The 14,801-nt window shown below is 43.6% G+C and overlaps 1 protein-coding gene across 1 annotated transcript; it reads left to right on the top strand.

The window, feature by feature from the left end:
- Window positions 1-12,995: 12,995 nt before the first annotated feature.
- On the top strand, window positions 12,996-14,522 carry LOC119332263 (GDSL esterase/lipase At5g03610-like). Its single transcript, XM_037605445.1, has 6 exons — window positions 12,996-13,050; window positions 13,177-13,407; window positions 13,529-13,824; window positions 13,918-13,995; window positions 14,041-14,194; window positions 14,278-14,522. Exons 1-6 carry the CDS (start codon window positions 12,996-12,998, stop codon window positions 14,520-14,522), a joined length of 1,059 nt encoding a protein of 352 aa, XP_037461342.1.
- The last annotated feature ends 279 nt before the right edge of the window (window positions 14,523-14,801 follow it).

Below are 14,801 nucleotides of genomic sequence, written 5' to 3'. Positions count from 1 at the left end.
CATTTCCCAAAGCAGAAGTTTTTGTCTGTCATCGACAAAAGTAACTCCTGGACGTGGCTTTGCTGGCTCTCTCCATTCTTGAAGGGAGATCGGGAGTTGGTCCTTCACAAGAACTCCGCACTGACGAATGAACTTGTCCGCAATCTTCTTAGGCGCTAATGGTTCGCCATTAGGTTTGATGGCCTCGATATTGTACTTTACGCCCTCCTTCAACTTTTTTTCGGGCCTCGTTTCCTGTTGCCTGAAGATTTGCTCGATCCGGATGGCTGAAAGAAGAAAGATCGATTCGTTAATATATCTTCAAGTCATTTTAAACATGTGATGATCACCAAATGCCTGCTATAAATATATATACCTCGCCGGTCTTTGTTGTTTCAAGATCAACATTTTCTTTGTCATGTTCATAGTTCATGACTTCATTAATTCAGTCGTCGCGATTGAATATCATATCACCCTCCCCGGTGTTGTTCAGATATTCAGAGCCGTCATAATCTTCTTCATTCTGATCATCATCTGGCCCGCGAGGATTGCGTATGATATTGAACAGGGCCTCTTCTCCCTCTCTGCCGGTATTGTCCGCCATAGGTTTTGTTTAACAAATCCAAAAGAAATATATTCAAATTACAATGCATGGATGCAATCAATTAATAAGGAAAAACTGAATCAATCATAGTACATAATAAGCATCATTGAATATAATCTGGAATACATCGTCTCTAATAATAGATATAATCTCGAATACATCGTCTCGAATAATAGATATGATCTCGAGTACATCGTCTCGAATAATAGATATAGTATCGAATACATCACTAGCTAGCTAGCTAGCAAGCTAATAAAGATCGAATACTATAGAGTAATCTAGGCCACTCGCGGTTCCTGAGGTGCGGGCGGTGGACGCCCAAAGAGAAGGAACCATCACTGGATCATAGCTCAGGTGATCTCACAAAAGAACCTGCCAGGTATTGGAGAACCTGACGTCTATAGCAGCCATGTAGCGATGGACATGCTCGTCCTCCTCCCTGACATGGCGACGTACCACCTCCGGCGGGGCCGGCTCCCTCCGCACCGAAAGTGGCCCACGCGAACGCCACCAAAGGAGATGAGGGTCGATGACGGGACCCGGGGCCAGGTTCCTCACCAAGCGTCACGCCCCTGAAGGTAGCACCTTCCAGTGCCAGCCCGGCGGAGCCCAGTCCCGGACATGGGTCCTCTGAAGTAGGACGTCGTCGCGAACGGGTCGACGGCGAGGATGGGGGCCGGACATCGTCGACAACAAATACTATATGCCGCAAAAGTAAACTAACATTTTTTAAATGATGGGTTGTGATTTCATATATGCAAATTCTAAATTTTATAACTAAAAATATAAATAACTAAAAAACATCGATCATCGTCTAACAATTTGAAATTAATCTAATTCATCTAGCTAAAACTAACATTTTCCAAAATTTCTAACATTTTTATATAACTAACATTTCTATAACATTTGTATAAAAACAGAAAAAAACTTTGACACTATATATATTATAACTAACATTTCTATATACTATTTGATATTAATCTAATCTAATTAATTAATTCATCTAAAACTTTGTATCAAAAACAGAAAAAACTAAAAGCTAAAAACAGAAAAATTGTGTGTGTGTGTGCGCGTGTAGTGTGTGTGTGTGTGTGCATGTAGTGTGTGTGTGTGCGCGCGCGTGTGTGCGCTATGGCCGGCGTCGGCGCGCGGTGGCTTTGGTCGATTGGAGGGATGAGAGGGGCCGGGGGAGGGGCTCACAGCGTGCGCGGGCGAGGTCGAGGCGACGGCGACGGTGAGGCGAGGTCGCAATCCAAGGCGACGGCGGCGAGGCGAGGGGACGGCGATGGGGGCGCCGCGGAGTCGACGGGGACGATGCGACGAGGACGCGGGCGTCGCGGAGTCGACGGGGATGGCGCGGAGTCGACGGGGACGGCGCGACAGGGGCGGCGACGGCGCGGGACGGGGCGGCGGCAGAGAGAAGTGAGATGAGAAACTGAATTTTTTCGAAATGTTTCTTATATAGAACCCACCTTTAGTATCGGTTGGAGCCACCAACCGGTACTAAAGGTCTGTTTTGGCCAGGCGAAGCGGCGGAACCGCACCCACGTTAGTACCGGGTCGTGGCACCAACCGGTACTAAAGGCCCCCCTTTAGTACCGGTTGGAGCCACGACCCGGTACTAAAGGGTGTGCGCTGCCAGGCAAGGGGCGTAGAAGTGTAGTCCCACCTCGCTAGCCGAGGGGCACTACTACCTGCTTATAAGCCCCGCCGTCGCTGCTGTCTCGAGCTCCTCTCTTAAGCAGGCCTTCTGAGCCTACCTCTTCTGCGATGCCCTGTTGGGCCTACTGGGCTAGCGGGCCTGCATCCTGGCCCAACTAGAATTTGGGTTTCTAGTCGTATGCAGGCCGCTGTGGCCTAGTAGGTGGGCTTTTTTTCTTATTTTTTTGCTTTATTTATTTTTGCTTTATTTATTTTAGAGTTGTTTTTTGCTTTATTTACAGTTTGTTTGTGAATATTTTTGCTTTAGGTACAAAAAATTACAAACTTCTGTTAGTACCGGTAGTTTACAAATTTGAATAGTTTAAATTTTGAATTATTTGAAATTTGTGTGAATCACTAGTTTGTGAATAACTTAACTTTGAAAATAGATTTTTCAGTGATTCTTTTTTCTTATGTTTAATATTAGTGTGTTTTATCATTATATTCAATTTGGTAATGCTTAGGTTATCTAAAAAATGAAATGCCTTTGTAACGGATGAGTTTTCGTCCGAAACCCTGATACTTCGAAAAAGATTGTCCATTTTGTACACGAAGTGCATCCAGTTTTTACGGTAACCCTCTCTACTTTTTTGCACATGCCATGTGGGTGAAATTATGATACCATGCCAACTTTCATCCTTTTCTGAGTTTATTTGAAATGCTTTTCAATTTCAGGGTCATTTAGCTGAAAAAATCAATAAATGCATGAAAGAATTTGCTTGCACATAAAATTTCTTCGCGTTTCAAATGCCAAAACACATAACTAGCTACCCTAACTATTACAGAGATTCCCTCCTGGGTGTGAAACACAGAAGAAAGTGATGATAGTGAAGCCGATCACATCCCAGATCTTTGGGTGTGAAACTTTTTCTTCGCGTGTGTCCCTTTGCGCGGTAGCCATGAAAAATCTTCATCATTTAACTGGATGCTCGGGTCAATATTCATTGTGAATGGAGCAATTTCATCAAAATTTTCATAATCTCCTGACATGTCTGTCTTGTCATCCACTCCCACGATGTTTCTCTTCCCAGAAAGAACTATGTGCCGCTTTGGCTCATCGTACAATGCATTCGCTTCCTTATCTTTTCTTTTTCTCGGCTTGGTAGACATGTCCTTCACATAGAAAACTTGTGCCACATCATTGGCTAGGACGAATGGTTCGTCTGCATACGCAAGATTGTTGAGATCCACTGTTGTCATTCCGTACTGCAGGTCTTCCGTTACCCCGCCTCGTGTCATATTGACCCATTTGCACCGAAACAAAGGGACCTTCAAACCACGTCGATAGTCAAGTTCCCATATGTCCTGTATATAACCATAATATGTTTCCTTTCCCGTCTTGGTTTCTGCATCAAAGCGGACACCACTGTTTTGGTTGGTGCTCTTCTTATCTTGGGCGATCATGTAAAATGTATTACCATTTATCTCGTACCCTTTGAAAGTCATTATATTCGAAGATGATAACTGGGACAGCAAGTACAGGTCATCTTCAATAGAGGCGTCATGCATGGTACGTGTCTGCAACCAGCTGGCGAAACTCCTGGTTTGTTCACATGTAATCCAGTTATCAGACCGCTCCGGGTGTTTGGAGCGTAGCAAATTCTTGTGTTCATCCATATACGGAGCCACCAAGGAGAAATTCTGTAGAACTGTGTAGTGTGCTTCAGGGAGAGAATGTCCGTCCATACATATTATTTGTTCCCCTCCTAGAGTGCTTTTTCCATCCAGTCTGCCCTTATGCCGCGATTCAGGAACACCAATCGGCTTAAGGTCAGGAATAAAGTCAGTACAAAACTCAATGACCTCCTCATTTTCATGGCCCTTGGAGATGCTTCCTTCTGGCCTAGCACGGTTATGAACATATTTCTTTAGGACTCCCATGAACCTCTCAAAGGGGAACATATTGTGTAGAAATACAGGACCAAAAACGTTAATCTCTTCACATAGGTGAACTAGAACGTACGTCATGATGTTGAAGAATGATGGTGGGAACACCAACTCGAAACTGACAAGACATTGCACCAAATCATTCTCTAACCTTGGTATGATTTCTGGATTGATTACCTTCTGAGAGATTGCATTGAGGAATGCACATAGCTTCACAATGGCTAATCGAATGTTTTCCGGTAGAAGCCCCCTCAATGCAACCGGAAGCAGTTGCGTCATAATCACGTGGCAGTCATGAGACTTTAGGTTCTCGAAATTTTTCTCTGCCATGTTCATTATTCCCTTTATATTCGACGAGAAGCCAGACGGTACCTTAATACTGAGAAGGCATTCAAAGAAGATTTGCTTCTCTTTTTTGGTAAGAGCGTAGCTTGCATGACCCTGATGTATGTCGTCTTTTCTGTGCATACGTTGCTGGTCCTCCCGTGCCTCAGGTGTATCTTTTGTCTTTCCATACACGCCCAAGAAGCCAAGCAGGGTCACACAAAGATTCTTCGTCACGTGCATCACGTCGATTGTGGAGCGGACCTCTAGGTCTTTCCAATAGGGCAAGTCCCAAAATATAGATTTCTTCTTCCATATGGGTGCGCGGCCGTCAGCGTCATTCGGAACAGGTTGTCCACCAGGACCCTTTCCAAAGACCACCTTCAAATTCTTGACCATATCATGTACATCAGCACCAGTACGGTGGCGAGGCTTCGTCCGGTGATCCGCCTCACCTTTGAAATGCTTGCCTTTCTTTCTTACGGGATGCCTGCTCGGAAGAAATCGACGATGTCCCAGGTACACATTCTTCTTACAATTAGCCAAATATATATTGTCGGTATCATCCAAACAGTGCGTGCATGCGCGGTATCCCTTGTTTGTCTGTCCTGAAAGGTTACTGAGAGCAGGCCAATCATTGATGGTCACGAACAGCAACGCCTTTAGGTCAAATTCTTCCCCCATGTGCTCATCCCACGCACGTACACCTGTTCCATTCCATGGTTGTAAGAGTTCTTCAACTAATAGCCTTAGGTACACATCAATGTCGTTGCCGGGTTGCTTAGGGCCTTGGATGAGCACTGGCATCATAATGAACTTCCGCTTCATGCACAACCAAGGAGGAAGGTTATAAAAATATAGAGTCACATGCCAGGTGCTATGGTTGCTGCTCTGCTCCCCAAAAGGATTAATGCCATCTGCGCTTAGACCAAACCATACGTTCCTTGCATCATCTGCAAACTCCTTCCCGTACTTTCTTTCGATTTTTCTCCACTGCGACCCGTCAGCGGGTACTCTCAACTTTCTGTCTTTCTTACGGTCTTCTCTGTGCCATCGCATCGCCTTGGCATGCTCTTTGTTTTGGAACAAACGTTTCAACCGTGGTATTATAGGAGCATACCACATCACCTTGGCAGGAATCTTCTTCCTGGGGCGCTCGCCCTCGACATCACCATGGTCATTGCGGCTGATCTTATAGCGCAATGCACCGCATACTGGGCAAGCGTTCAAATCCTCATACTCACCGCGGTAGAGGATGCAATCATTAAGGCATGCATGTATCTTCTGCACCTCTAACCCTAGAGGGCAGACAGCCTTCTTTGCTTCGTACATACTCTCGGGCAATTCGTTGTCCTTTGAAAGCATATTCTTTATCATTACCAGCAACTTTCCAAATCCCTTGTCAGATACACCATTCTCTGCCTTCCATTGTAGCAATTCTAGTGTGGTGCCCAGCTTTTTCTTGTCACCTACGCAATTCGGGTACAACAATTTTTTTGTGATCCTCTAACATGCGCTGCAACTTCTTCTTCAAATCACTTGCGCAGTTTCTCTTTGCATCGGCAATGGCCCGACCTAGATCATCAACGGGCTCATCCGATGCCTCTTCTTTAGCTTCTTCCTGCATTGCCGGCTCAGCTTCTTCCCGCATTACCGGCTCAGCTTCTTCCCTCATTGTTGTATCACCGTATTCAGGGAACCCATGGCCAGGATAGCTGTCGTCCTCCTCTTCTTCTTCATTGTCTTCCATCATAACCCTTATTTCTCCATGCTTGGTCCAAACATTATAGTGGGGCATGAAACCAGACTCAAACAGGTGGAAGTGAATGGTTCTTGACGTAGAGTAATTGTGACCATTCTTACAGCCAGCACATGGACAAGGCATAAAACCATCCGCCCGCTTGGTTGCCTCAGCCGCAAGCAGAAAAGTACGCACGCCATTAATGAACTCGGGACAACATCGGTCATCGTACATCCATTGTCGGCTCATCTTCAATACACATCACTGAAAACACCAAATTAATACAATACATAAAGTTCATACATGAAGATCATACAACACTTAAATGCAACAAACAAATAACTCTCTAGCTAAAGAATTTAAATGCAACAACAAATGTGATCAAGATCGCAACTAAGGTAACAATTGATCCAACAGCATAATGATACCAAGCCTCACTATGAATGGCATATTTTCTAATCTTTCTAATCTTCAAGCGCATTTTCTCCATCTTAATCTTGTGATCATCAACGACATCGGCAACATGCAACTCCAATTCCATTTTCTCCCCCTTAATTCTTTTCAATTTTTCCTTCAAATCCTCGTTTTCTCTTTCATCTAAATTTAACCTCTCGACAATAGGGTCGGTTGGAATTTCCGGTTCAACTACCTCCTACATACAAATATCTATGTCAACTTTATGGGCATAATTTGTCATAAACACGAAATGCAATGAATAGTTTTAAAAGAGAATATACCACATCCGAATCATAACCCGGACGAGGGCCGACGGGGACAGATATCAAAACCATGGCACTATGTATAACAAACAACGTATGGGTAAGATAATTATACAAGTAACTATATATCCAAATCACACAAACATCAATTTTATATATAAAACTTCATGAACAAGAGGCTCACCACAAGGTGGTGCCGGCGACGGGACGTTGCGAGCAATCGACGGTGGTTACGACGGAGATTTAGAAGGTACTAAGTAAACCACACCTACATATGCAAACTAAGTGTTATTTTTGACCTCAAATTGCATATAAATCAAATAGTAGCACATATATATAATTCCTCCCAAATTACTAAACTCAAAAATCAATCACTATATAAAGCATTGCATGAGCTAATCTAGCAATGAGAGATGAAATGACAAAGTTGGTAACCTTTGTGATCATTTGAATGGATGTGGGCCTTCAAATCTTGACAAATTTTGGGCAAAATGTGTGATGAGCTTGAGAGGAAGATGGAAAAGAACAGGGGGGAGAGGGGAAAGGGGAAGAACAGAGCGAGCTCGGGTGGACGAAGGGTCTATGTAGGACGACCTTTAGTACCGGTTCGTGATACGACCCGGTACTAAAGGTGCTGGAGGGGCCCCGGACTGACAACATCCTGCCACCACTCACTTTAGTACCGGTTCGGGGCACGAACCGGTGCTAAAGGTTCGCCACGAACCGGTGCTAAAGGTTCGCCACGAACCGGTACTAATGAGAGCGGCCGGCTAGCCGTTGAAAGCGGCAATAATGCACACATTAATGCCGGCTCAAATTCAAACCGGCACTAATGTGCTTCACGTTTGACCCTTTTTCTACTAGTGGTCTCAACTTTAATACAACTTTGTACTAAAGTTAGTACAAAGCTGAGACACTTATTTTGGGACGGAGGGAGTATTTATCTATCTTATTTACATTTCTCAAGTTAGTTGTATTTATTTTTCTCTTCATTTGAGCAATTCTTTAAATTTTGAAATTACTTGTAATAATACAATAATTTAAACAGTTAGTAAATAATTTAAAATAATTTTAGTTTTAACTAGAAGCATCCAGAACTTTTTTTCTCGCTCTCCTATTTACCTTTGAATATTTTTCCTCACATTTTCCTTTCTCTTAGCATGTTAATACGTTTTTCTGAGACTCACATGTCAATTAGTTTACAAGTTTGTAAAAAAAGTCAGAGGAATTCAGTCCCGCCATTTTTTCTCTTATTTCCCTCGATTTTCCCACGTCAATGATTCCCCTCCATCTAATTAAAAAAACTGAAACTGCTCGGTTGTTCCACAAAATCTGCCCCTCATCTACTTGACCACCACGCGCACGGTTCCATCTTCCCCATCGACGCCTCCACTCATCACGAACCCCGCCGCCGCCGCAAAGTTCACATTCCTCCTTGACGCGCCATCTCTCTCTCCACCTAGCAGAGTCGTCTGTCACCACACTCTCTCCACGTAGTTGCGCCGCGGGCGAGCCCTCTGCATGTCGTTGCTGCAGAGGAACTTCGCCCTGTACTGGTCGGTCGTGCCTCCAGTAGCAGCGTCATCAAGCACTCCACGGAGGCAACGCAGATCGTTGTCCCCAACCCATTGACGTGCTCACCAACCTCGCATGGAAGATATCTGAGTCCCCCGTGTGCCGCGTGATTGGCTCCCTCACCAACCTTCACTCCTCCAAGTTCAGATTCCTCATCGCCGAGCACCTCAGTGTCAATGTGCAGGACGTGCAGGTAACTCAATGAATCTTCCTGAATGTAACTATGAATCCATGATTAATTACCTCGATCGAGCTTATAGTCGGAGTGGTGGGTGGATAATTGTCCCAGCGCGCTCCTTGCAGATCTTCTCCCCAGTGGCCGATTTATTCTCTCTCCGGCTCTCCCCACAGAAGCGAAGGACCCTCCCCTGCATTGTCGTCTCCTTTTGGCCCTCCTCTTCTTAGTAGGCCAACAAGTACACATCTGCAGTAAGCATCTGACAGTGACAGCTGCACTCCTTTCCTCATGTCATGCAAATTACAGTACTAATGCTAGAATTGTCGTGTCCCATGATCGGATTGGAAGTGGAGGCAGATGCGAACCGAGGGGGACGAGGTCAAGTCTATTAGCTCCGATAGATGTAAGCTATTTTGACGCATTCTGAAAAATAGCATACTACATATCTAGCTTCAGGCTTCGAGGTATTTTGCAGTTTGTATTAAACATAAACAGCTCTTTTCTTGTTCTTCATATATGTATGCCCACATATGCTTCTGAAATATCATGCAGTAGAATTTTTATTTTACTCAAGGACCAAACTTCATGCTTTGATATTCTTTTTGTAATTGTGTGTTAAACAAAAGTAGCTCAATTCTTGATATATGCATGCAGAATTGCATACATATGCTTCTTAAGACAGTGTAATCTGAATCTTTTACGTAAGGACCTACCTTCAGACTTTGAGCAATATTTGTACTTATGAAATAGTTATGCTCTTGTTTTTGTTATGTAGAATGATCTTATAAGTTATAACACCACAACTTCTTATTTAGCAAAAAGTGTTCAACCTAGAATTTTGCGACATACAATTTGATGATCCTCAGATCCACTTTGGACAGAAAAGCAGCATCTATTATTTCAAACACATCGTGTGCTCCCCTGATTTGTGTGCACCCTTTTCTTCTATTACATAGTGTAGGATGCAATTTGTATGGTGGGCACATGCATGACAAGAAGGTCAACAGAACAGCAATAGATGTCTTCCGTTCCACCACATACCAAGAGCAGTGACTTCTGCAACTACCAAAGAAGTGTATGTTATGCATGATTTTTTGCATATTAAGTTTATGTTATGCATGATTCTTTGCAGGTTTTAAATTGCTTACGTTAGAAAATCTTTCTCATCTACTTTCTTTTATATATGTAATAGGTTGGCCCTATATTATTTTGAAGAGCTTGGGAAATCAAAACGAGAATGTTGCTCTTGCTACACTCTAAAGTATCGACAGGAATATAAAACTGATGGCATTAAACTTGGTAATGAGTTCTGAGCAGTACGAGTTGATGCTATGTTAGCAAAATATGATCTGTTGATATGACAACTAAAAAAGGATTAAAAGTTATTGGTCAGCCGACAAAATTAATTATCACATGACCTTCAACCTTTTTATATGTTGCTCCTCTAAATTTTACTGCTCTATTAACTTGATTTTATCTAACGGCTCGTTACTGATATCATTTCTCTATTGTTGTAGATTGTCAAGGTAAATTGATGATGCATGTCTCTCCTCTAAACAACGTATTAAAGATTATTGTCCTGGGTACTGAGAATGGTCAGGCTTAGCTTGCTGATATTCCTTGCATGACTTCACATAATCTTTAATACGTTGTTTCATCCCCGGCCAGGCAAGCAGGTGCTTGATCCTGCGATAAGTTGATGGGGATCCTGAATGTCGTCCAACTGAGTTGTCATGCAACGCACACATTATCTGATACTGTAATTTTCATTATTTCCCAGGTAGACACGACCTCTGAAACATATGATCCCCTTAGTGAAAGTGAATTTACCCCTACAACTGAGCCACGTCTAGTTGTAGAATACACTATTGTGCTTTTGGGTTACTTTCATATCCCTTCACTATTTCTTGGAGCCATGCCACTTGAAAAATGGAAAATGCAACTGTGTTGGTGATTCAGTTGGATGACATGAGAGAGAATTGACATCACTATTTTTCAGTGTGCCTTGTGGTAGAAAATGTGATGTTGTAGACCCAACAATTTTGTAAAGGCCTTATGCTGCCATGGGGTATGGCTTCGCTATTCTTCCAAATGAACCAAACTATTTGATTAATCTTGATGGAAAATTCTAAAAAATGCAAGTATACACGCCATTGATGCACATGCATTGCAAGAACAATAGCCAGATATTCTATCTTGTATGTAGACAACTCTATTGTGCGAGGGCCCATGGATTTTCTCAGGTATGCTGTCCAAGGCAATCTTATTAGGGATGTCTTAGGAGGCAAAGATGATTTCACCATGAGTTCCTTGGTCTCTGCATCAAAATGATTTCATCCTATCGGGAGGTACCTCTATGATTGTTTGGATCAGGGGCGGAGCCAGGGGGGCGAGCAGGGGCCTGCCCCCCCCCCCCAACGATCAACAATTTTAGTAGAAGCCACGAGTAATTACCAACGAGATTAGATCAATATACGTACTCCCCCCCCCTATACTCGAATCCTGGCTCCGTCACTGGTTTGGATTCACATGTTTGCCTTTAGCATTCTAAGTGGATGGGATTCCTAGAAGATTTTTTGTGTTGATTATGTCATGGAGGAGGATCCGGAAGAATATATGTGTCTTAGCCTAGTGCCCCTTCTCCAGAGCCCTTTGAAAATAATGTGAGCTTCTGAGTACCCATGCATTATCCACTTGTACATTAGCATAGATGAGTTTCCTTGTACTTTGTTGATAAGACCATTTATGATCGATGAATAACTAACCACGAAGACATCTACTTTTTATTTGATATGGTATGGTCCAGAACACATACCCATATGAAGAAGAAGGATTGGAGTGCGGGCTTTTTGCGGACGACCACCACAGAGGACATTTTTTTCAAAAAAAAAGCTCATCTAAAAGTTTTCAAATCATTTCCATGGAAACTTGTATGTGTTCCGCATGAACGTGTGAAAATTCGTTTACAAAATTGTGATTTGTAAGCTGTTGTAAAAGAAGAAAAACCAGCCCAACAACAAAAGCACAAAATTCTCGCCCAACAAAATACAAAATTCCGGCCCAACAAGAAAAAAAAATCCAGCCCATTTTGGAAATATGTATTTCTCTTTTTTCTGCATGCCACGTGTGAAAGTATAATGTTATGAAAAATTGCATATACATGGTATACATGTGTATGTGTTGACATAAAATTTCGAAAAAAATTCATGCTGTGGACATTTGTATTTTGAAAATGTCCACCGTGGTGGTTGACCACCATTAGCATTTTTCAAGAAGGATTGTTGGTACCAAAAACCTAGTAAGCATGGAGGGCTTAGGTGTTACTAGCTGCAAGCTATTTTCCATGGTTTACTGCAGTCGCCGTCTCCAATTCTGGCCTGATTGGAGAGACATGACCATCATTGTCTTTCTCTTCTTGTATTCCATGCTGATGATCCATTTCATGTCAAACACCCAAAGACCACTTCGACGTAGCTGCGTGGGAGACTAAAACATGCATCCAAATCCAGAATGAAGGCGGGGAACACACGAGCTTGCACATCCACCACTGACGAGGAATAAAACCATTGTTGATTTTTATTTTTATTTGTACGAGGGATTGGTAAATTGTTAATTTGGCTTCAGCATATTATGAGGCTATGAGCTGAATACTAGTCTATAATTTTGGTTATACGACTAACAGAAGTTGGAATAGCATGCAGCATGCATGCATATAATAAATCTGAAAATTAAAAATAGCATCATGCCTGCATATGTATTCTGAACGCCACAATAGGTCAAAGGTCAAGGAACCGCGGCATATACATCCCAACCTCCGCACATATGCTTTCTCCGTGGTCGAGCGGATACGACTTTTGAATGAAGTTATAAACACGAGTCCCATCGTCGTCCAGGTTAAAGCGAGGGATCAATTAGCTTGCTAGGCAAATTTAAACATAGATAGAGTACATTCGAACGGTGGGAGAGCTCTCCATGTGGAACACGACCTTCAGCTCTCCATGGTCCTTTTTTTTATCCGCATGAAGGGTTATGAAGTCCACATTTTGAGGTATCCGCAAATTTGAATGAAGCGGTTATGAAGTCCACATGATGTACGCCCACATTTTGAGGGATCCGCAAATTTGAATGAAGCGGTTATGAAGTCCACATGATGTACGTCCGTACATCCTTCTATAAATACATAGCCCGGCCGGCCATCCCACTATCCCATCCCTTCCTCGCCTCCTCCATCCGCAGCACCCTCTCCATCATCTGCTTCGTCTCCGGCCGCCAGCAGGCCGGAGCAACATGAAGCTCCTTCCGACCGTCTTCCTTCTCCTCCTCGTCTTCCTTGCATTGGATGGTACGTGCATTATCAACTACTTACTGCCTTGCTTTTCCCTATCCGTATGCTACTTCAATCTCATCGAGTTCTTCATGTTCTGCCTGCATGCACGAATGTACTGACATGATCGACCTATCCTGACAGATGTGGAGGCCCGAGGCACACCTAGGGCTCATCGTTCCAATCACCAGTGGTCCAGCATGTTCGTCTTCGGCGACGACTTTGTCGACAACGGCAACGTTCCCAACATCGTCGGTGAGAAGACGTCGCGGCAGTGGAGCTACCCGTACGGCTCTTATCGCAGCTCCAATTGGTCTGGCGCTCCTGTTCCAACAGGACGCTTCTCCAACTACCGGATGCAATCAGATTTTATTGGTATGTGTAGAATCTATAGTATTTAACCGTAGGGAGTACTGCTAGTGTGTTATGACATGTATCATTATACATCTATGTGCATCCAAAATAATCTATCATATCTATTGCCTTGTCCATGCAGCAAGGATGTTGGGCCTCGCTGAAGCCCCTCCAGCGTACAAGCTCACATCAGACCAATCTTGCGACTCATCTGGCATGACCTTCGCTGTTGGCGGCGCTGGTGTCTTCAAGGTGACGTCGACGGCAAAGAAGGTGCCGACCCTTGCTGCACAGGTTCAAGCTTTCAAGACGCTAGTCAACGACGATGTCATCTCAACACGACAGCTTCACCACTCGGTCGCACTCATCGCCATCTCCGGCAATGACTACATGAGCGGCTCCGAGGCCAATAGTGGATTCTACTCAAGCTTCGATGATGTAAGTAGTATCGATCATACTCAGATATACAAATTAAATCATAAATTAATTGTATCGGTCTCTACCTTAGTAATTAACTTTCCGTGCATGCAGCTTGATACTTACATGGGAAACGTGGCGACTGAGATCCTAGATAATGTGGCGCAACTTCAGATGCTTGGTGTGAGAAAGGTTCTAGTAAATAACTTGCATCCCATTGGTTGCATGCCTTCACAGACTAGTTCGAACAACTACACCACATGTGATCTTCTCGGAAATTATGGCGCATCGGTGCACAACAAGTATCTAAATCAAATGATCGGAGAAAGGGACAACGTCCACATACTGGACCTCTACTCTGCCTTCACCGACATCGTGAACCACGCCCCTGGTAAGTGTGGATGTTGCAAGTCAAATCTGGTTTCTAATGTGTCAATTCGTCTATGTAACTCTATTTTTTTTCTGTGCATGCAGGTGAAGGGTCGGATCGGTCCAAGGACTTCAAGCGCAAGCTGACCCCGTGTTGCGAGAGTTCCTATGAGGGAGGGTACTGTGGAGAGCGTAGCAGTTCAGGGAAGCACCTCTACGACCTATGTGATAATCCCGACAAGAGGTTCTACTGGGACGAGGCACACCCAACACATGCTGGGTGGGAGGCAGTAATGGAGGCGCTGGAGCAACCTTTGATGGAATTTCTCGATCAGGACTATGTTCCATGATGCCTTGTATTTTTGGCAGAAGCTTGATTAATTGATAGTTTTGGTGCCTTCTCTTTTAGGTTAGCATTATATACAGTATGCGTATTTAGGGGTGAGCTTCAGAGGTATTATTTCGTCATATTTAGCTGAACTTTTAGTCTAGTAGTAGTCTTTATAGGTGAACTTGTTCCAAATTGCTTAATGTCTCGTATCCCATGTGAGATTAGAAATAAGGTCGTATATATGGTGAATCTACTGCGCATGCATGCTTTTGACCAACGTCCAACGACGGCATACGTC

This window comes from Triticum dicoccoides, chromosome 7A (assembly GCF_002162155.2).
Source record: "Triticum dicoccoides isolate Atlit2015 ecotype Zavitan chromosome 7A, WEW_v2.0, whole genome shotgun sequence".
Lineage (NCBI taxonomy): Eukaryota > Viridiplantae > Streptophyta > Magnoliopsida > Poales > Poaceae > Triticum > Triticum dicoccoides.
The sequence above is the reverse complement of the archived record's forward strand: the minus strand, read 5'-3'. Positions and strand labels throughout refer to the sequence as shown.

What these genes read in the sequence shown, in the direction of transcription:
- LOC119332263 (XM_037605445.1), top strand. Translation starts at nt 12,996, where the DNA reads ATGAAGCTCCTTCCGACCGTCTTCCTTCTCCTCCTCGTCTTCCTTGCA. An exon ending in GATGCAATCAGATTTTATTG is followed by an intron (nt 13,408 to 13,528) that starts GTATGTGTAGAA and finishes TTGTCCATGCAG; the next exon opens with CAAGGATGTTGGGCCTCGCT. An exon ending in TCTACTCAAGCTTCGATGAT is followed by an intron (nt 13,825 to 13,917) that starts GTAAGTAGTATC and finishes CCGTGCATGCAG; the next exon opens with CTTGATACTTACATGGGAAA.